Below are 21727 nucleotides of genomic sequence, written 5' to 3'. Positions count from 1 at the left end.
CCCTTCTCCCCCCCCCCCCCTTCCCCCGGAGCACTGCTTTACCACATTATATCTGAATTTGTGTTATATCGGGTCGTGTTATATCAGGGTAGAGGTGTACTTACTATATGGTGGCTGTGACAGGACAAGATTCAGTGGTCTCAGTGCTCATATGTCCACATTATGCAGCCTTCTACCTTAACTGGCATAAATTAGCTTATTTACTTGACCATCTCGGCCAGTGTTGGAAAAATAGTTGTTTCCCTAACCATTCAATATTGTCATTCTAGGTCAGGCAATGAGGTATATTGGCAAGGTGGGGTAGTGGGCAAGCTTGTACTTCTGGTGACTGCTGTACCTGCATTACGAGTATAGGACCAGACTCCACTGCTGTTACTGATACTTTTCCCAAGCACTAAGGTGCATTTTAAATATCTATCACCATGCTATGTGGATAGTAAACAATATTTTCACTTCTAAATTGAGTAGTTATTCATTGGATATTATAGTGCAGTGGTTAGCTGCAACACAAATTAAAGTTGTGTTTAATGGGAGCTTATTTCTTTTATTTACAAAAAAAAAATTGGCAAAAATCAAAACAAAATATGAACTTGGAGTGCTATTTTAATTGTGCGTGGTGGTTTGAAACTAATTAATACAGATAGTTCATGTATCTCCTTCTCTGGCAATTCCCCTGGCCCCTTACTTTCCTTTGTATCCCTTTTTAAAGAAATTTCAAATACTTTGGGAACTGTCCTTTGGCCATATTATTGCTTCTCATATGCTGATTTCTAGAATATCCATTATATGGAAGTAGTGTTTGCCTGTAGTATAGTCTATAACATTTTTACCATAATGGAAAATAACTGCATTAAAGCAAGCCTGCTGAATCTTCATTTAGGGTGGGATTGAAGGTGAGCAGGGGGAGAGAAACTCGTCAACTACCCTTATAGCCCAGTAGAAATTTCCCGGAGCTGGGAAAGAGGACAACAGGAATTCAAATCTTCTAACTTTTTTAACTCCCAGGCAGTTAACTACCCTTGTTATTGACTAAGGCCATGAACCCCAAAATATGAGAAGGTAAGGGAAGAAAGAGCTGCTCTGAGTTTGGTGTTGCATGGAATTTTTCCTGGAAGTTCCTGTAGCTGATAGGTTGTCATCTGTGCTAAACATAGAGGGTTGTTCTTCGTACACTTGCTTTTAAATAGGGATAAAATTTTATCGAAGCACGACCTGTGTGTGGCATGTCACAGCTCTTACTCTTCAGGAGGGTTGTCATGAGCAATTTCAGCATCACAGATTCTCCAACTAATTCCCATGGAGGTGCAGCTCTTCTCCTTGATTCTGGGGCGTTATCCACTGAGGTATAGCAAAGCTATATTTATTTATTTTTAAAAAAAAAGGCAAAACAAGGAAATTAATAAACAGAACTACATTTAGTGACAGTTAAGGTTGCAGCAGGATATACCCCATCCACCCAAAAAATTCATAGGCATGAAAATGTTAAAGGGAGAGACGTCTACATTCCTCATCATCTTCCCATATTCTAGAGTTCCATAAGGCTTCCACTTCCATTTCAAACAGATATTTAAAGGCTATATATATATATTCCTGTTTTGTCAAACTTGCATTCTAATGCAAAACCTTAACAGTGTCAGCGGTGTTAAAGCAATAGAACTTCAAGTGCATGGAATGTGTGATCACGAATGCTGATCTGTTTTATACAAAAGCATAGGAGGTCACTGAAAATCTTTCATTAGCTGCAAGTTTGAAGTTTGGGTATATATTGCTTTTGGGTGTCAGAGTTGGAAGTGAAAGCTTATGTAGTACTTGATTACATCACTTTGGGAAGCAGTAAATCATACATCCAGAAGTTGCCATATAAAAACTTATGTGAATATAAATTTACAGGATTACTAAGTAGCTTCACCTACATTAGGAGCTGTGGTGTTCACTGGAATAACTTGTGTGTTTGGAAAAAAATGTGTAAAGGACTGGGGCTTTTGCATTTCGTGGTCAGAATTTGATTTAAAATCTTACTCAATCTGTGTATTCTGTCAGCTTCTTTGCAGACAAATTTACTATTTTTTTCCCCCCCTTCTCTTAGCAATATTGACTCTGAAGTGCTATCAGGGAATTAACTGGATTTTTTTCTGGCTGCTCTATTGTCAAAAAAAGTTCCAATTCAGGATGGCTTTTACCTCCCTTTAAGTGTTGAGAACACTCTTTGCTTTCAGATTGAATTTTACAGGTCTTGCAGTTAGAAAAAAAAATCTACTTATTTACTGAGCAAAAGTGGTATGGAAGTCCTCTGAGAGACCATAAATATCCACCCCCACCATAATCCTATTTTTTACCGTTGCTTGTCTGAGCATAGTCACATTTAAGAGGAAAAAGCTTTGCTTTTATTTTTTTTGTTTGTTTTTGGCTTAAGTGTATTAATATTTTAGTATGACTAGTCAAATGAGAACTATGAAGAAGCTGTTTTTATAATAGTAATTTGAATGTTCAGGAATTACACAGACTTTATCGACTAGTTAATTAGTATGTGTTTCATTGTTTGGACTGTATTGTCTTAAATTTATTTATTTGAGGCACCTTGCTAGCATGGTGGAAATATATGAACTAGATTGTGCTTTAGATTGATGGTGCTTACTGTTCAATTTTTAAAATACTGATTGTGGTAGATCTTCACCATTGAGGCAACAGTCAGTTCCCTTTTGAATGACTGCTGCCATTTCCGGTTCTTGTTGCTTGAACTCTGATCAATGGGTGTTTGAAACTATGAAGCTCTACATCACTAGCTGCTGAGGCAAGAGTTTTGTCTACAGATGATCCTGGCAACTTTAAAGGGGAGTAGGATGGATCTTTGCTATTTTACCCCTGCCCAGTATTTTGTGTCCACCTCCCTAATGCATAACTACAGTGCTGTCCACTTCATGCTGTTTGCCTGCTCTGCTATTCGCAGCAGGCAGCAGTATGAAGTGGACACTATCTTTGACAGTTTCACTGATGCCCATAAGTTCAAAATGATAGCTGTGAGAAAGGTCTGAACTTTGAGAGTAAAAGGTGAGGGCATGGCACATGGGTGTTCAAGCTTTTCCTTTTTAATAGAGCTAAGCTTAGCGAAAGACCATACAACCATCAAGGCTGTAAAAAAATTACTAGATGTGTATTAGCCACAGGCTGATAAGGAAGACATAGGGCACGTCTTCACTACCCGCCAGATCGGTGGGTAGCGATCAAACTATCGGGGATCGATTTATCGCGTCTAGTGTAGACGTGATAAAATCGATCCTCGATTGCTCTGCCATCGACTCCGGAACTCCACCGCAGCAAGAGGCGGAAGCGGAGTCGACGGGGGAGCGGCAGCGGTCAACTCGCCGCCGTCCTCACAGCCAAGTAAGTCGACCTAAAATACGCAACTTGCGTAGTGTAGACCTAGCCTGACTGTGGTAACAAGCTAGATCTAGTCTGTGGACAGCTGCAGTAGCCCAGTGGGTCTCAAACTTTTGTACTGGTGACCCCTTTCACATAGTGAGCCTCTGATGACCCCTCTTATGAATTAACACTTTTTAAAATATATTTAACACCATTAGAAATGCTGGAGGCAAAGTGGGTTTGGGGTGAAGGCAGACAACTTGTGATCCCCTGTGGGGTCCTGATCCTCAGTTTAAGAACCCCTGCAGTAGCCTAAAGCTAAGCTGCTATGAAGTAGGAGGGTGTTGATTTTTTTTTTCTATCAGTGTGCTGTCTGCAGTGTGCTCTGTCATCTTTTGTATTTTCCTCTGGAAAAGTCAGATAACCTGAATCTTCATACCCTGTCTTCTCTTACTTGAGTCCCCTGGCTGTTGCAGTGAGAGTCCACTACATCCTTCCCCCTCCTCCCAGCTCCTGGCTGCTGGAAGACACTACCACAATCATCCCTTGGCTTCTGTTTTGGATCCTCTTTCCCTGTGAATAGCTTCAGGCAGTGTCTGCTGTGATCATAGCTTTCCCAAGCAGCAGCAGAGTGAAATGGTCATGATTCTTGTCAGCCTTGCTGAGTCCTTTGGGTTCTAAATAGCAACAATGAAACTGACCTGACTGATTTCATTCTGCTGCTGTTTAGAAAAGCTCTGAACACATAATAGGCAAATATAAAAGGCTGCTTTTTAAAAAAGAAGGTATAAAAGTCCACATGTGCATGCATGTTCTGTATGTAAACATTCAAGTCTTTTAATCTGTCTGCCTAATTTTCATGTAACAATACTTAAAACAGATATTCTCTTCTCTATAACTCCAGTACCAAAGAGTCAGCCATTTAAAAAAAATATATATATATTTTGCTTTGAACTCTTGATTCCTGGCTATGAAATGCTATGCCGAGAACATCCACCTTCAGCATCAAGTGGATATGATAAACTTGAATTTTTAAAATAAACTATCTACAACAAGACTTTGGAAACGGTGCAGATTTTTTTGACTGAAGAAGCTTAAATGTAGCAAATATTTCATTTCTTCCTATGCATTAAATAGTTTTTGAAGGCTCTGTCTACTGTTACAACATAGGACCTTCTTCTCTGTTTACAGTAAACTGTGCTATTACCTACAAGATCAAAAAATCTTTTGAGATCTAGCTAAAAACCCAAAACTGACCAAGACAGCCTCGGTGAGAGAAATAAGGAACAAAGCAAAATAAAATAAGCCCATAAAACTAAACTGTAATTGTACCCTCTGTGGGTTATTATACTTTGAAGGCTAAAGTATATAAATGCTAAACATTATTATAAATCACTAGCTGTCTTAAATTTGTTAACTTATTACTATCTGCAACAGTTAAAGTAGACTATCATGAATACCATTCTTCTCTTGTTTACCCAACTTGACTAAATCAGAAATTAATATGTAGTTACATGATCTAGTAACTCACTTCCTGGGTTTTGCACTAAAGAACGTAGCATTTGACCCCTAGCTTTAATTATGCAGTAACATTATTCTAAAGTAGATGTTAGTGAAAGCCCAAAATAATGCAAGGGTCAGGACACAGACTGAAGATAACTCCAACGCAGAGGTGAAGAAATAATTCTTTCACTGCAAGGAACCAGCACACAAGATTAAAGGGAAATTGACCACTTAAATGGTAGTTCTGACTGAACCTTTTTTAACTTTCTGTTGTAAAATTGCATGTTTCATAAGGAAAAATCATTTTTTTTAAACTATGCATCATTTCCCCACTTAACTGTAATGAAACCCCTGCCTACTTTGCGATAGGTATCATACTCCATTGTGAAAGGGTACAAACTAAAACATGACTCTTCTGGGCTGCCTATTAAGTTTTTACTTATCACAATTAATAAACAGTGTCTTGTGTAAAGAATACTGTACTTCCATGTTCTCCCTCTCCAGCTTGATGCTCTAGAATATTAGTTAAGTATTAAGTTTAAGTACTTGGTGACATTTCTCTAGAAGCTTTTCTGTTATAGAACCTCTGTAATAGGTGGGTCATGTAATAATAGTGTTTATAAGGGTAAGTTGGATTCTTTTCTTTTATATGTATGGAATCATGGTGAACCCATTGAACATAATACCATTTAAGATTTTAACCTGTTCAGTTTGAATTGCTCTAAGATAGTTTCCCTTAGGGAATTTTAATTATGACAAGTTATAGACCTTTCTCATCTTGTATTTTAATAGACACTAATGTTTAGTCTTTCATCCACCTAGTGCAATCTTAATTCTTCCAGCTTTTCCTGTGAAGTATTTCACAAGCCAACAGCTCCTGCAGACTAGACTAGAACAGACTAGTATATATTTTAGTGTTTTGAAACCTCTTTCATGTAATCAATTTTTTCACACTAACTATAAACATAAGAAACAAGCCTAGTATTCTTATAATGAATTTCTGTCCACTTGCTTTAAGATGGCCCTACTTAAGTAGTTGTCCCGATTTATTTTTTTCCCACAGCCAGGATTTGTGGCAGTGTTTGAGAGTTACTTTTTTAATTAGTTGCCAGACAGGTGACTGTGTCCACATATATATATATATATTTTTTTAACCACGCAAAAGATTTGGAACAGGCTTCTGTGAGCTAGCAGGAATTGAGTATGTCAACACAAGCTCCTAGAACTGTGAGAGAAACTAGCATTTAGAACAGGGGTTCTCAAACTGGGGATTGTGATCCCTCAGGGGGTCATGAGGTTATGTGAGGGGTCACAAGCTGTCAGTCTCTTCCCCCATCCCCCCAACCCCACTTCACCTCCAGTATTTATATTCGTGTTAAATATAAATGTTTAATTTATAAAGGGGGATTGCACTCAGAGACTTGCTGCGTAAAAAGGGTCACCAGTACAAAAGTTTGAGAACCACTGATTTATTGCTGAAATTACTCTGAAGAGGACCTAGCTCTTGTCCTGGAATAGATGTTAATGCGTGGAATGGCCATATATCAGGAAGACTGAAAAATCTGCCGTGTCCTGTGAGGTAGTAATAGCTATTAATTCACTTTAAATTAATGATGTTACGTAACATCTACAAAGATATATTTCCTGCTTGAAGAATTTATTCTCTTTTCCATTTGTCTTTTAGATTAAGAGGCCCAGAGTATGGTGATAATTTACATATCTTTTTAAATAAAAAATTGGAGTGGGGATGAGGATGTTTGTATGGGAGGTGGCCTTTGAAGGTGGTGTAAAAAGTGGGTTTTAAAGAGGGTGGGATCCTGTCACACTACATTAAGATAATTCATGGTATGGGTGGAATGGAAGAAGGCCTTATGATGCTATCCTTTGCTTTCAAGGTGCGGCAGGCAGGATTTGATCAAAAGACCAGAGAGATCTGCTGGCATGTAGATGTGCCACACCTTGAAAGCAAGGACAGGAATCTGTTTGCTTTAATAGGTGATTTGATGGGTCCAATGGGGCGACTAGGTATTGTCAGAAAGGGGGAGGTTAACTGTGGCCCATGTATGGGTCAAGCAAGAAGATTTTGGCAGTTGCATTGTGGATGTACTAGAGAGAGAGTGAGAGAGGAAATAGTGGGGCCACACAAGAAGAGTTGCAGTCCAAAGATTGTTCTATTGATATGTTCCTTGTACGTCCCTTCCTTGTTTTATATTTTTGATATTTTATAATCAGTGATGAGCATGATATAAATACCTAGAAACCACATCCTTCTCCTGTGTAGCTTCACAAAGTGTCCCAGGAGACAGCAGGAGAGGGTCTATTCATGGGTAAATCAGATGTGTGCAGTTGGTGAAAGTTTGTATTCTCACCAAACTCAAGAAGATACTAGCTGTTCCTTTCACCTCCACTGCTATATAATTTTTAATCATAAGAAACTTAAAATGACTGGCATTTTAAACCCTGGGGAAGCAAGAAACTTTTTCCAGTGAATTGACTTAAAATTGCAGGGAACGTTATCTTGAGCGTGAGGAGTGGCAAGGGTGGTACAGGTATACTTCATACTAGCTTTGTCCTTGGGCTAGTCAGTATCAGGTAAACTATCCAAGCCATTTCATTAACCTATTGCATACCTAGCACTATGCAGCAACTCCATTAGTAACAGTATCCTACTATGCTGCTACTTCCTGTTTGAGCCTTCTCTTCCACCCTGCACCCCACAAAAATGGAACTGTGATTATTTTCCGGAAAACATGAACTACAGAAAATTCTGTAACACCAGCAATCATTCAATTCACTAATCCAAAATATATTTTATGCTGACACTTTTCCTTGTTTACTTCCTTTTTCTTAAAAAAACAAAACAAAACCAAAAAAACCCCCATGTCTTTGGTGCCATAAGACACCCCATTTATAACTCCTTTATATGGTTCCTTTATATGGTACCGGGGAAAAAAAGAAAGTGGTGGTACAATATAACAGCTATCAATTGCCTTATTCTATTATAGATAATGCTAAAAATGGATCATACTAAATAAAAAACTATAGAATAAATACCAAAGTTAAGTGTGCAGAGAGATAGTATCAGACATGCATGGTGATGGTCTTACAAAATGTTTTTAAAATAAATGGGTGGACCATAGAGATACTATACAAGGATATATGGGAAATTAATAAAACCTTCATGTGAGGAACTGTATCTGTTAGAAATAGAAGGGAGAGAAATATAAACAAAACCACATAGACTGTATTAGAGCAAAGAAAGAATGGAATATACTTCTCTGCAGCTAAGGGCTACTGAAATTAAAGATTTAAAGCAATCATTTTGACTCAGTAAATGAGGGAAAAGACACATGAGGAGGCAACAAAAGAGGGAATACTCTACCCCAAGTATACAACCAGGTACGAGATGAATTCCAGCAGAACTCTCATGTTAACCTAGTATTTGTGGAACTGGACTTCTCATTTTATTGTCCAGCCTGTACACTGAAAACCCCGGAAGATATGTAATTAGACGTATGGTGGCCTGCACCCAGGCTGCTGTACCAAGATGGTTGAAGAATCTCATGTCTCACAGAAATAGTCTCCATAGCTCCCTATCATATTTTTTTTTCTCCTGAGATCAAATATATTGAAGAGACTAATCTAACATTAAACCAAGATTAACCTGCTGTACCATTACTGAGTCACTTTGTGCGTATGCATTGTGATATAGAGCCTTTTATTACATGATTACAGAACAATCAGAAGTGTAATTACCTAGAATATAAACTCAAAATACATCTGTCAAGAGTCAGATTATCGAGTGTATTCTTCTCTAATAGTTCAGTGCCCCAGCTCCTCAGCCTCCCCCCACCCACCCTTTACTGTGGTTAATATTTGCTTTGAAAGTCAATATTTATGATCATCTATACAGAAGTCAGTCTCTGCTGATTGTCTGGACAGTATATACATCCAAACTAGTCAGATTTATCATTTGCTAGTTATGTTCCACAGTTTGGTAAGTGACCAATCTAGAATGCATAAAGATGTGGGAACTTGGATTCGGTTTAATGTTTAATTCAACTAACATTGGTCATTGAAGCCGCTCTATTGACTGTGAATGAAGATTGATTCTGTATGGCTAAGGGAGCTGGCTAATTACTGGAGGAGAATAAAAAGACCAAATTATTTAATTTTGCAATGCATTTTGTTAACAATTTGGTATAAAACTAACTCTGCAGTTTTATACATTCTGTTGTACGTCAAAATGAGAGCACTGATTGGTCAATAACTTTTTAATACCTCATCCTTTGTATAGTGCCTTTTATCAATAATTTCAAAGTGTTTTCCAAAGGAGGTGGTTATTCCAGTTTCCCAGGTTAGGAAACTGGGGGGGAGCACAGTGACTGTAACTAGTTTATAGGTTGGTTTCCAATCAGATGATCTTTTAAAAATAACTGATTAAGTCCATGGAACAAAAGTGCCCTATTATTCATGTTTACTTGATGCTTTCTAATAAACATTAAAATATTTTTTAACTGTGAGGTTTTTCAAAAATCTAGTTAATCATAATTACCCTGAGCTAGCGTGAGAGATTCAAGGGGATATTTAGAAGCTAGTTGAAAACAACCAGGAAAGAAAAGGTAATGATCATTTAGTGTAAATTGTTTTAGTCATCTGAGGTATAGATCTTAATTTGTGCCACAAAATCAGTGTCTCTGTGGAAGATCCAGGAAAGAGGAAGGGCTGGAAATCAAAGTGACAGGTTACGTAAAGTGATCATATTACACATCCAGCATAAAGCAAACATGTCCTGCTTCTAAATATAAGAAATAAGCATCCTACTCCAGTCTTCTAATAGGCATGAGGAAAGAATTTTCAGCTACAGTTTGGTTACTATAGTCATGTTTTAGTTGTCTTTTCCTACTTTGTAAATGTAATCTGGTCACTTGCAAAATACTCCCTATAGCCTTGCCACTACAAGAAAGCATATATTCCCCTAAATTCTACTTCCTGTAAGCTCCCCTAAATTTTATGCTGTGCTTCTAGAAATCATCACTGGAAGTTATCCTAATCATTAATAGTGTTATGGCCTACAGGACAACTGAGAATAGGGCCTCATTTTGTGAGGCACTGTACAGAAGAGCACTCCAGGCAGACAAGGCCTTTGCAGAGAAGCTAAATGAATTCTTTGCATCAGTCATCGCTGCAGAGGATGTGGAGGAGATATCCACACCTAAGCCATCCTTTTAAGTGACAGATCTGAGGAACTGTCCCAGATTGAGGTGTCAATAGAGGAGGATTTGAAACAAATTGATAAATCAAACAGTAATAAGTCACCAGAACAAAATGGTATTCAACCAAGTGTTCTGAAGGAACTCAGATATGATGTTGCGGAACTACCAACTCTGGTTTGTGAATCAGCCTCTGTACTAGATGAATGGAAGATACTAATTTAATGCCAATTTTTTGAAAAGGCTCAGTAAATCTAACTTCAACATCAGGCAAATTAGGTGAAACCATAGTGGAGAAGAGAATGATCAGACACATAGATGAACACAACATGTTGAAGAAGAGTCAATACAGCTTTTGAAATGGTGAAGTATGATTTCCCTATCTATTAGCATTCTTTGAGACAGTCAACAAGCACATGGGAAAGGTAATCCAGTGGAAATAGTGTACCTGGATTTTCAGAAAACCTTTCAGAGTGTCTGACACCAAAGGCTTGTAAGCAAAGTAAGCAGTCAGAAGCTAAGAGGGAAGGTCCTCTCATGGATCAGTAACTAGTTAAAAGATAGGAAACAAATGGTAGGAATAAGTGGTCAGTGGAGAGAGGTAAACAGTGGGGTTTCATGAGGATCTGTAATGGGACCAGTGCTCTTCAACATATTCATAAATGATCTGGAAAAGCTGCTAAACAGTGAGGTGGCAAAATTTGCAGATGATACAAAATTTCTCAAGATAAGTAAGTCCAAAGATGACTGGGAAGAGTTACAGAGGGATCTCACAAAACTGGGTGACTGGGCAGGAAAATGGCAGATGAAATTCAGTGTTGATAAGTGCAAAGTAATGCATATTGGAAAACATGCCAACTCTATATACAAAATGATGGGTTCTAGATTAGCTGTTACCTCTCAAGAAAGAGATCTTGGAGTCCTCAGGGATAGTTTTCTGAAAACATCTGTTCAATGTGCAGCATCAGTCAAAAAAGCTAATAAAATGTTATGAGACATTAGGAAAGGGATAGATAAGACCAAAAATATCATAATGCTGCATATGAATCCATCGCATGCCCATACCTTGAATACTATGTGCAGTACTGGTTGCCCTATCTCAGAAAAGATATATGGGAAAAAGTACAGAAAAGGACAACAAAATTGATTAGGGGTATGGAACAGCTTCCCTATGAAGAGAGATTAAAAGGACTGGGAAAGTTCATCTTGGAAAAAAGAGATAAAACTGAGGTGTATAAAAATCTTGAAGGGTGTTGAGAAAGTGAACTAGGAAGTGTTGTTTATTCCTTCACATAACACAACAACAAGGAAAGGGTCACCCAATGCAATAGGCAGCAGTTTAAAACAAACCTGAGGAATTACTTCAAACAACACACAGTGAAACTGTGGACCTTGTTTCCAGGAGATGTTGTGAAGCCCAAAAGTATAACTGGGTTCAAAAAAGAATTAGATAAATTCCTGGAGTACAGGTCCATCAGTGGCTATTAGGCAAGATGGTCAGGGATGCAACCTCATGCTTTGAGTGTCCCTAAACCTCTGACTGTCAGAAGCTGAGATTGGATGACAGGGGATGGATCACTTAATAATTGCCCTGTTCTGTTCATTCCCTCTGAAGCATCTGCCACTGGCCACTATTGGAAGACAGGATATTGGACTAGGTGACCCATTGATTTGACCCAGTATGACCATTTCTGCGTTCTTATGTATTGTGCTTTCCTTTGGGCAAACTGGAAATTTGGCATATCTCTGAATAAGTTAAATATTGTCATTTAACTTATTTGTAGTTTTTGCCTACAACAGATGTAGCAGTGGGATTTTACCAGTACAAAAACAAAATAATTGCTGAGAGAAACCTTAAAGCCACAATTATAACCGTAGCTAAAATAAATGCACACCTACAGTCCACAAGAAATTACAAACCTTGCTTTGTTTTATAGCTATATTGCATGTATGTTGAGGGAGTTGTATACCAGCGGCCAAACAAAAAGTTTTGCTCTGTAACTTTAGCTGGTATGTGCTTAGTGATTTTGGGGGCTAGATCCACTAAGGGAATTTAAGCTTAGCATTACAATAGCCAAGTTTAGGCACCTTACTGCCTAGTGGAATCCTTAGTCCTAAATTAGCTTCCTCAGATATGGAAAGTGTTAGACACCTAGGAATGGGATTCACAAAAGCAAGCAAGCTGAGCAGAGAATAATCTAAGTGAGCCAGTAGGAAATGGTGAGGAGAGTCAAAAGTTGCTGAGTGTCTAACTCTGCTCAAGATTCCCAGCTGTGAACCCTCCCCTGTGTTTAGGCACCTAACCCAAATCCACTGTTCCATGTTGTATAAATAATTAAATACTAGAGAAAGTGAGACTGCCCTTACTGCTGGCTATAGAGTCATTCACCTAGAATGTGGGAGACCTAAGTTCAGGTCCCTGTTCCGATGAATATTAATTATTTATACAAAGTGCAACAGTTCAACAGGACAGATTGAGAAAGACCCACCACACAATACCCTATAACTAAGTTTGGTGGGATTAGATTTTTATCTAAATGTTGATATAATTACACATATACAAACTGATGGAAAAATATTTCCATAGATGATGATGATCAACATTTACAAATAGCAAAGAAAGAAAAATGCTACTTGAGAATTTATTAAAGTTTGAATTAAGGATACTTACTTTGTAAATTTTGACCTGTGATGTTGAAAATGTGTTTCAATGATTATAAAGTTTTAACTTTTTGAATCTCAACAACTGCTGTCATTAAATAATATTGTCTGACCCTCCATAATTCTGTGCAACTAAGAAAATTTTAATAGATATATAAAATGGGGGGGGGGACGGACTTAAAAGCAGATATGTCAACATTATTTTTAAAATTAAATGATGAAACTCTGCCAGGCTTACCTATAACCCAGTTGTTTAGGGACTTTCCTGAGAGGTAGAAGACCGACAAAAATGGATTTGAATCCCACATCCTCGGTGAGGTCTCTAACCACTGGGATTAAAGTTTTTTGGTGGTTCGGGGTCTGTAGTTTCCGTGTCGGAGTGTTGCTTTTTTAAGACTTCTGAAACCGTGCTCCACACCTCGTCCCTCTCAGATTTTGGAAGGCACTTCAGAGTCTTAAACCTTGGGTCGAGTGCTATAGCTATCTTTAGAAATCTCACATTGGTACCTTCTTTGCGTATTGTCCAATCTGCAGTGAAAGAACACATGCTAGGTCTTCACCCGAGACTGCTATAACATGTAATATATGGCAGAATGTGGATAAAAAGAGCAGGGGATATACAATTCTCCCCCAAGGAGTTCAGTCACCAATTTAATTAACACATTTTTTTAACGAACGTCATCAGCATGGAAGCATGCCCTCTGGAATGGTGGCCGAAGCATGAAGGGGCATACAAATGTTTAGCAGCATATTTGGCACGTAAATACCTTGCAGTGCCAGCTACAAAAGAGCCGTGCAAATGCCTGTTCTCACTTTCATGTGACATTGTAAATAAGAAAAGGGCAGCATTATCTCCTGTAAATCTAAACAAACTTGTTTGTCTTAGCAGTTGGCTGAACAAGAAATAGGACTGAGTGTCTTGTAGGCTTTGAAGTTTTACATTGTTTTGGTTTTGAGTGCAGTTATGTAACAAAAAAAAAATCTACATTTGTAAATTGCACTTTCACGATAGAGATTACACTACAGTACTTGTATGAGGTGAATTGAAAAATACTGTTTATTTTTTTTATCATTTTTACAATGCAAATATTTGTAATAAAAATAATATACACTTGGATTTCAATTACAACACAATACAATATATATGAAAATAAATTTCAATTGTATTCTATTGTTTGACAGTGAGATTAAAACTGTGATTAATCGTGATTGTTTTTGAGTTAATCATGTGAGTTAACTGCGATTAATTGACAGCCCTAATAATTATATATATTTGCACACTAGGTTTTGAGAAGTTATTAATTCTGCACTGAATTAATGAATTTTCAATATGCACTTCGTTTTTTTTCAAACGCGTAAGTTATATAGAAATAAAAATGAATAGTTTCTGAAATCTGAGTATTGTATTCATGAATGTGCTCTGAAAATTCAGCCACCATCTTACTGCACCTCTGTGTTGAGTGTGTGTGTTTGTGTGTGTAAAATGTCTAGGGATCATATTTTTCCACTGCCAAAACTTCCTAGGTCACTTTTGTACAATTATACATTATCTTTCTTCCAGACATATTACTGTGTCTGCGTTGACCTGAAACAAGAAGGGATGAAGAATCACAATTCATTCCTCTTGAAAAACAGAATAAATTGTTAAAGCCTGTTTTTCAGGCATTTTTTCACTGTGTGAACAGCTGTCTGATTGAAGAATCTGTTGCATAGGCCTGATAGAACAGGAGGTTAGCAAGTGGTTTGTAAACTCATTTGAAAAGAGAGGGTAATAACTGGTTCCTTTACTACTTACTCTTCTCCTGCTGTGATCCTTTAACCTTGGAGGACTGGTTGCATCTCATACTGTAATTCATCATTTTTTTTCTGGTGGAATTTAAATTGGGTTAAGATTCAGAAATAAAATAATGTTTATCAAACAAAATAAGTGAAGACTCCCCCCCCCCCCCCAACATGAAACTTGATAATTCTATTTAGTTGTGTTCACAAGTGAATATTAAAATGGAAACCACAATAAACCCAGATACACTTCATACTGTGTCTTGAAAAGATCACTTGCATTTTTCTTTTTGTTTTTTTTTATGTAGCTTGGAATTAGAATGGGTTTTTTTATCACTTAAAAATTGGAGCCATCACTATCCATTAATTTCAAATATGGCACAGTACTTTGAAATGTAAAACTAACTTCACACAGAGAACTACATGAAAAGAAAATCTGTTTTAATAGAAAAAGATCCAGTGGAAGAAAATTCATCCACCAATGAAACATACCTAAATAACTGACGGGAGAGGCAGTATTCTGGGACAGAGGCAGTAGAATATGGGTAGCTGTCTTCTTTCTCCAGGGGCTTGGCATCCCTTAAAGCAATAATTTTCATCTTCTGGCTACTTTCATTTTCTTTTCTGTAAATTGATAGCTGTTTAATGCTTCCAACATATTCAAACTTACTTTATTTGGAAGTAACATTTGGGCAACTAAATGCTTCTAAAAGGGCAGCTGAGTTTTTGGAGGATAGGAAGGGTTAGAGAAGTTGTTCCACATAGTCCCTGGGAATCTGAAAAAAGATAGGGGAGAATTAAAAGTTAATTTAATGTTAAATACACTGAAAGTATGAGAAAAAAAGGTGTATACTGTATAATCTTGTACTTCTTGCTTTTCCTTAGGAGTATTTTTGGTAGTGCAGTGCACTATCACACATTGAAATCTGGTGGAACATGCTACCACACTACAGGAACTGATGCTTCTTTCACAGCCTTTTTACTCTTTTTCTCATCCCTCTCCTCCCCCAGCCATACCTTCCCAAGAGGAAAACCACTTCAGTACTGCCAAGGGAGAATCTTCACATCTGAAAAGAGGATAGTATTTCCCCATTAGTAGGCAGGAGTTTGCTATACTTTAATTTGACCACATGGCAACTAATCATTAAATTTTAGTTAAAATGTTTAAAAGTTGAATTTATTTAGTAAAACAAATTAAAGGGTCTACCTTTTTAAAACTGGACTTATAATAGTAATATGACTTATTTACCTAGGGGATGTACCAAAAGAGCAAACCTACAAAAATATATGAACATCTAATTGATCTCAGTACTTACATGTTCCTATCCCATCAGGCTGATATCTCCGCATCCTATTCAGAATTTAAGCAGATTAGGCACTTCAGTGCTTAAATTCTGTTGATAATCAATGGATCTGAAGCTTCTACATCATTCAGGTGCTTTGGAAATTTGTACCCTATGTTTTTCTGATGTAGAATGGACGTGCTGAATAAATAGTTACATTCTAGTAATTATGAAGTATAGTTTGTATACTATTGACTGTAAACAAATGCACATAAATGCAAAGTTAGACTGTATTTTAAAGTGGAGTATACATTTTTTTTAATAATGCTACTCAGTATGAGAGCAATGTTAAATGCATTTAAATCAGGTTGCCTTAGATGCTTTTAGAGTATTTATTATTTACAGTATGTTTAGGCTTGAATCCTACAGTTGGGTCCACTAATGTGGACCCTTGCCCACTCAGGAATCATTGTTGCGAATTCAGTTGCACAACCTTGGGATCTTTGCCACTTGAGTAGGAATGAAAAAACTACAATTTCATTATCCCAAGGGAATGCACCACCAAAATAACTATAGCACAACTGGGTTAAATTATTTTCAGTCTTGACAGCATGAAATACAAATATAGAATCATGGTTCTTTATAAAACCAAACTTTTTGTAAAGTATATAACACTGACAACTTTGAAGGCTCAGGTATGTTTTTTTTCTTATTTGAGACTTTTCACCATCATCACTCACTAGTAGTTTGTGATAAATAGTACTTAACATTGGTTGGTACGCAATGTTAGTGAACTTTCTAAACTTTGAACAGAAAAACCTTCTAGTTTGTAAGCTAAAATTCTCCTAAGGCTTTTTCTCCTATGCTTTTCATAAAATTGTAATTTACTGATGTTGCCAGAAAACTAGCACTGCTTACTCAAGATGAACATCACTAATTGATCAGATTGCCTTTATTCAGAATACCTTTATTTAGTAAAAACCTTAGTCTACCTCAGTATATTCTCTATTAAAAGTAACCATCTAAAATACTTTCCTCAGATAGTTTTAAAAATGGTAGTGTACTTTTAAAAGGTTGTCACTTTGACATGAATGACTATTACAGTAACTGGTGTGTTGCCCAATATATTTAGAATATTGATTTTTTTTGTTTGTTTAATAATTCTTACAGGTGCATTCTGCTTCCTCTTTTGGGGATGAAGCCCCCCCAGCAGAGCCTCTTTCTGCTTGTAGATTCGATTGATGAGGGTTGTAATGTTGCAGAAGGTGAACAGACTTCTACAGGCATATCTGGAACTATTGCAGAGCTTTTAGCTGATCACTACGAGTTCTTCCCTCCATGGTTGCTCCTCCTCTGCTCTGCTCGCAAGCAGAGTAAAACTGTTACAAAAATGTTTACAGGTGAGTACAAGCAATTGTGAATTGTTAGCTACCTATGTGCTGTAACCAACATAATTTTACAGAAACCTTACTGATGGTTGAAAGTGCAAAGTATACATTTTAATTACTCTAAATTTGTTGCCAAAGAGTTAAAAACCTTGACAATCCTAAACATATATTCCTATTTTTGGGTTTTCTATAGTGCTGATCAGTAGGTAATATATAGTAAATGGTAAATTAGATCTGCCAGGTAAGGTTGGCACGGAGCTTTCTTTCTTCTTTTTCTGGTCTTAAAAAGCTATGTCATGATTTTGCAAGTGTGTAGGTGACATGTATAGTATATGTTCCCCCCCCCGCCCCCCATATATTTTCCCCTACACACACAGACTTCAAGAGTCTCAGAGATTTTTGTCATCTAACATCAAGATGTCATCTTATTTGAGAAAGCAGGAGCTAAACTGTGCAAGCTAAGTGCATGGGTTTAACTGAATGCAGAATTAGGTCTTGGGAGTGTATTTCTTGGCAAAGGTTATACAGTAAAGAATCTCCTACAACTTGTTCATCCAGTCCTTGCTATGTCATAAGACCATTTCATCAGTGTGATGCTATTGTTACTGGGAGTTTCTTGCAGCTTAATAAAGGGAAGCACCAAAACTGCGTTCCAGGCCAGTGTATAAAGCCTGTGTGTGTGTTTAAGGCAACAATTGGAATGAAAATGTGATTATGGAATATAGCCCCAAATCTTTGATAGGCTTACTAGTTTTCACAGTGGCCAAAGGACAATGTGATAACTGCATTTTGAAATCAAGTACTGTATTAATCGGTGGCAGACATGAAAATGGTATTTGGGAGAATGAGAACTAAAATTAAGAGAGGCTTTGGGTGGCTTCTTAGAGTATCTTTGGGTGTATGCATGGGAATAGTGTTTTTTCAAACCTTTGCTGCTTAGATATTTAGTCATTGTCAAAAAAGCAGAGAAAAACTACCTTCAGAGCAATTTTATTTCCATTCTTTTGAATCACATCATGTTGCAGATTAGTCCTGGAAAATTGCTGTTCTGTTGTCTTCGAAGTATATTTCCAGATGGAGTTCCTGACAAGAAAAATCAGCAGAACTAACGTATAAGCTTTGAAATAAATTTCATTTGAATGAATTAGCTTCTCATTTCCTCAGAGCGTGGTTTGATGAATAACATAATAAGGACGTTAGCTTGAAATGTTGCAACTCAGTGTGAACCATTAAAATCTTTTCTTCTTTGGCATCTCTGGCTATTACATATAGCCAGAAAGAATGATACCCAACATAATTGGACACAACTTTAAATGAATTTGAGTATATTTGGAGAAGGTTGTATCTCCACCAGAGTAGACTATTATAACTCTTGGTAAATTGACGGGGAGCTGCACTTCAGTGGACATTCTACCCAGAGGTTTGAGGATGCAAATACTGTGGAGGCTATTCCAGACCATGGGTGTAAAACAGAGGCAGATAACGGGAGTTTTGGAGGGTGTAGCCCGCAAACTCTGCTTGGAGATAGCGGGACTTGGTGAGTGGTGTATTTATTCCATCTGTGAGTTCTTTGTTTGACTGGTTTGGTTTTTTTTCTGTCTATAACAGCTGTATAGCTGGGCTGTGGGCCCATGGGTAAGCAGCAGAAACATGTCTGTTTGTTGGTGCCCCTGGAACTTCCCTAGTGTTCCAAGACTTATTAAAAATCATCATTAATGGTACAGAGTGCACCTCTGCTAACTCTTTTAAAACTCTATCCAGACCTGCTGATTTAAAAATATTTAACTTTAATAGCTGCTGTTTTATATCCTCCTGATTTATGTTTGGCATAGAAAGAGTGTTATCATCATGTGATGAGACTACATCATCTTCTTTTTCCAAATACAGTATAGAAATATTTATTGAACACTTCTGCTTTATCTTACTTATTACTGTCAGTTCTACTATTTCCATCTAGTGATGGGCCAGTGCCATTGTCAGGATTCTTTTGTTCCTAATATATTTTAAAAATTCCTCCTTATTGTCTGTAACTCTGCCTCCCATAGATTTATCTTTGTGTCTCTTTGTTTCCCTTATCAATTTTCTACAGTTCTTAGCTTCTAATTTCTGTTCATTTTTATCAACATCCCTTTTCTTCCATTTGTTATGTTGTTTTTAAATTTTATATAGCGGCCTTCACTTCCCCTCTAAACAAATAATTTTTTAACCAATGCAGCCTTCTTCTTAAATTGGTTATAACCATTGATTTTAACATTCTAATTATGTGAATCATCCCACCAGGTTTCAGCAATACCAACTAGATTGAATTTATGGTCATAATGAACTAATCTAGTTCCTCTTGTTTGTTACTCTAGCGTTGGATTATAGGCAGTTAAAGAATTTAGTTCCTTGATGAATTTTGTTTTCAGGATCTCGATTTAGTGCTAAATGAATGCTTATATCTTCCATCTTTTTACCCTCTTCTTTTGTTATTAATGTAATGCCTTCCTAACTACTCTAGTCAGTCTGGTCCCAAGGAACATGTTTCCCCTAGATGGCTTTAGAGGTGGAAGCCATCTAAACAATACAGTTCCCTCTCCCCACAGAAGGTGGACCAATGTTTCACAAAACCAAAGCCCTACACCACTTACCAAGCCAGCAGTTCACTTGCATTTCTTTTGCCTACTGTCGTCTTTTCCCTCAGGAAGGTTCTCAGAGAAGATCATTTAGGTATTATTATTCTTCAATGCACTTCCAAGTAAGCTATTAACCATGAGATATCATGTGACATGATATGAAACATCAGTGATGGATCCATGCCCATTAACTCCAGAAGCATTGTCAATCTTAGAGTGATGTCTTGTGTCTTTTCTCCATGAAGGCAGCACACCTTCCTGTTGTCCATCTGTCCCTTGAAGAAAGTTCTTTCGATTCTTCTGAATATTGAATCCCTAACAAGTATAGTCTGTCTTTCTTGGATGTTGGAGATCTGTGTGCAAGCTAGATTTTCATACAGGTGTAGCCAAGCTGCCATTCATAGTTGTGTCCTGTACATCTCTCCGTTCCCTTGAACCAGCTGGCTCTTGAGAGGTATCTTCCACAGTTGTCATGTTGAGGACATGCTATTGATTGGAAACTTCTAGCTGTGTGGCATTCCTCCTGATCCTTCTTTCTCTGGTGGCTACTGCCTGCCCTTTTTTGTCCATCTCCAGCCACATAGAATACTGCCATGACCTTTTGCCTCTGGTGGTTACAAACTGCCAGGACTTCTCTCTCTCTCTCTCTCTCGTCAGTTCCTTTTTTCCTTGAACCTGTTATACTGATATTTCCCAAACCTGGCTGTTTAGGAAGTCATCGGCTTCTCTGATTCTCTGTAGCATCTTTATTTGCCTCTCCAATCCAAGAAACTTTTTCTCCAGCACACCCACCAGCTTGTACTTCATGACCAGGAAGGCCAAGAACCTCATGGGGAACAAATATTTTAATAGTGGGCTCTTCAGGTGTTGAGAAGGGTACTCCGAGCATCACAGCAAAATGCCAGCTGGAACAGATTGTTTAGCTTGGAGTACCATGTTCCCAGATCTGAAAAAGAGCTCTGTGTGGCTCAAAAACTTGTCTCACTCACCAACTGAAGTTGGTCCAATAAAAGATATTACCTCACCCATCTTGTCTCTCTGGCTCCATAGGTTATTTAAACACTCTCACTTGCTCTTTCTTCAGAATTTCATTCAACTCTTCTGACTTTGTGTAATATTTTAACTGAGATCTAGGAAAATGAAATGTCACATGATATGTTTTCACTTTCTTACAGGCTTTCTGTCTTGGAAAACATTTTCTGAGCTGATTTTTCTAATTGTTGTACCACAGATCGAACTCCCTGCCTACCTTTGTAGCCTGAATTTATCTTTTGTCTCTAAAAGAAATAACCTAACCAGGTTGCCATACCTGCTTCTATCTGTCTTTTGTCTGTTAAATTTTGTTTGCTAATTTGTTCAGTGCTCAGCTTAGTATGTTGTTTGAAATAAACAATTACCTAATGCTAATTCTTCCCCAATGGTATGATGTATTAGTATATACTGTTTTAGAACTTTGCAGAAGATACTGTTTATCTTTCTTAGTCTTATTTAGTGTGCTTTAGTCTCTTGTAGTCTTCTCAACATTCAGGGGAAGTTAATAACCTGTAGGTCACTCAGATAATTAAAAATCAGTTTTGAAGTTGAGTATTCCCTTGGACATTCTTCTTCCACCTGGTCTGTGTATTGTGAATGTGTGTTTGTGCATATAGGGACAGACAAAGTGAAACAAAAAACAATGGAACCAACCCATTTTTAATTTTGCAACACCCTTATGCTGAATACATGTCCAGGTTGTGTGCTTAAACCCCAACTTGTGCATGGTCATAATAGTATTTACATGTTTAAATTGGGAATATAGATTTTCTTGAGCAAGCACATTTGAAGTTTTTGACCTTTGTCTCCAACTACTAGTGTTTGTTCTTATTTTGTTTCACAATTCTCTCACCCATGTACATGTTCTGCTCTACTCTACCTCAGAGGTAGCC

The 21727-nt window shown here is 37.4% G+C and overlaps 1 protein-coding gene across 10 annotated transcripts in view; it reads left to right on the top strand.

Moving 5' to 3' along the window:
• ANKRD50 (ankyrin repeat domain containing 50) overlaps window positions 1-21727 on the top strand; it is a 52904-nt gene that overhangs the window by 7345 nt on the left and 23832 nt on the right. For 5 of the 10 annotated variants that reach the window (XR_010601337.1, XM_065596367.1, XM_005290259.4 and 2 more), the window contains one exon: window positions 16970-17199. Coding sequence is in view for 7 of the 10 variants with exons in the window: in XM_005290259.4 (XP_005290316.1) it covers window positions 16970-17199 (230 nt within the window). In the remaining 3 variants the exon portion in view is untranslated. Of the gene's footprint in view, window positions 1-15401; window positions 15616-15828; window positions 15952-16969; window positions 17200-21727 lie in introns of those variants that run through there. The other 5 variants (XM_065596364.1, XM_065596361.1, XM_065596363.1 and 2 more) reach the window with 4 other exon arrangements.

Source organism: Chrysemys picta, chromosome 5 (genome assembly GCF_011386835.1).
Source record: "Chrysemys picta bellii isolate R12L10 chromosome 5, ASM1138683v2, whole genome shotgun sequence".
Taxonomy (NCBI): Eukaryota; Metazoa; Chordata; order Testudines; family Emydidae; genus Chrysemys; species Chrysemys picta.
The sequence above is the reverse complement of the archived record's forward strand: the minus strand, read 5'-3'. Positions and strand labels throughout refer to the sequence as shown.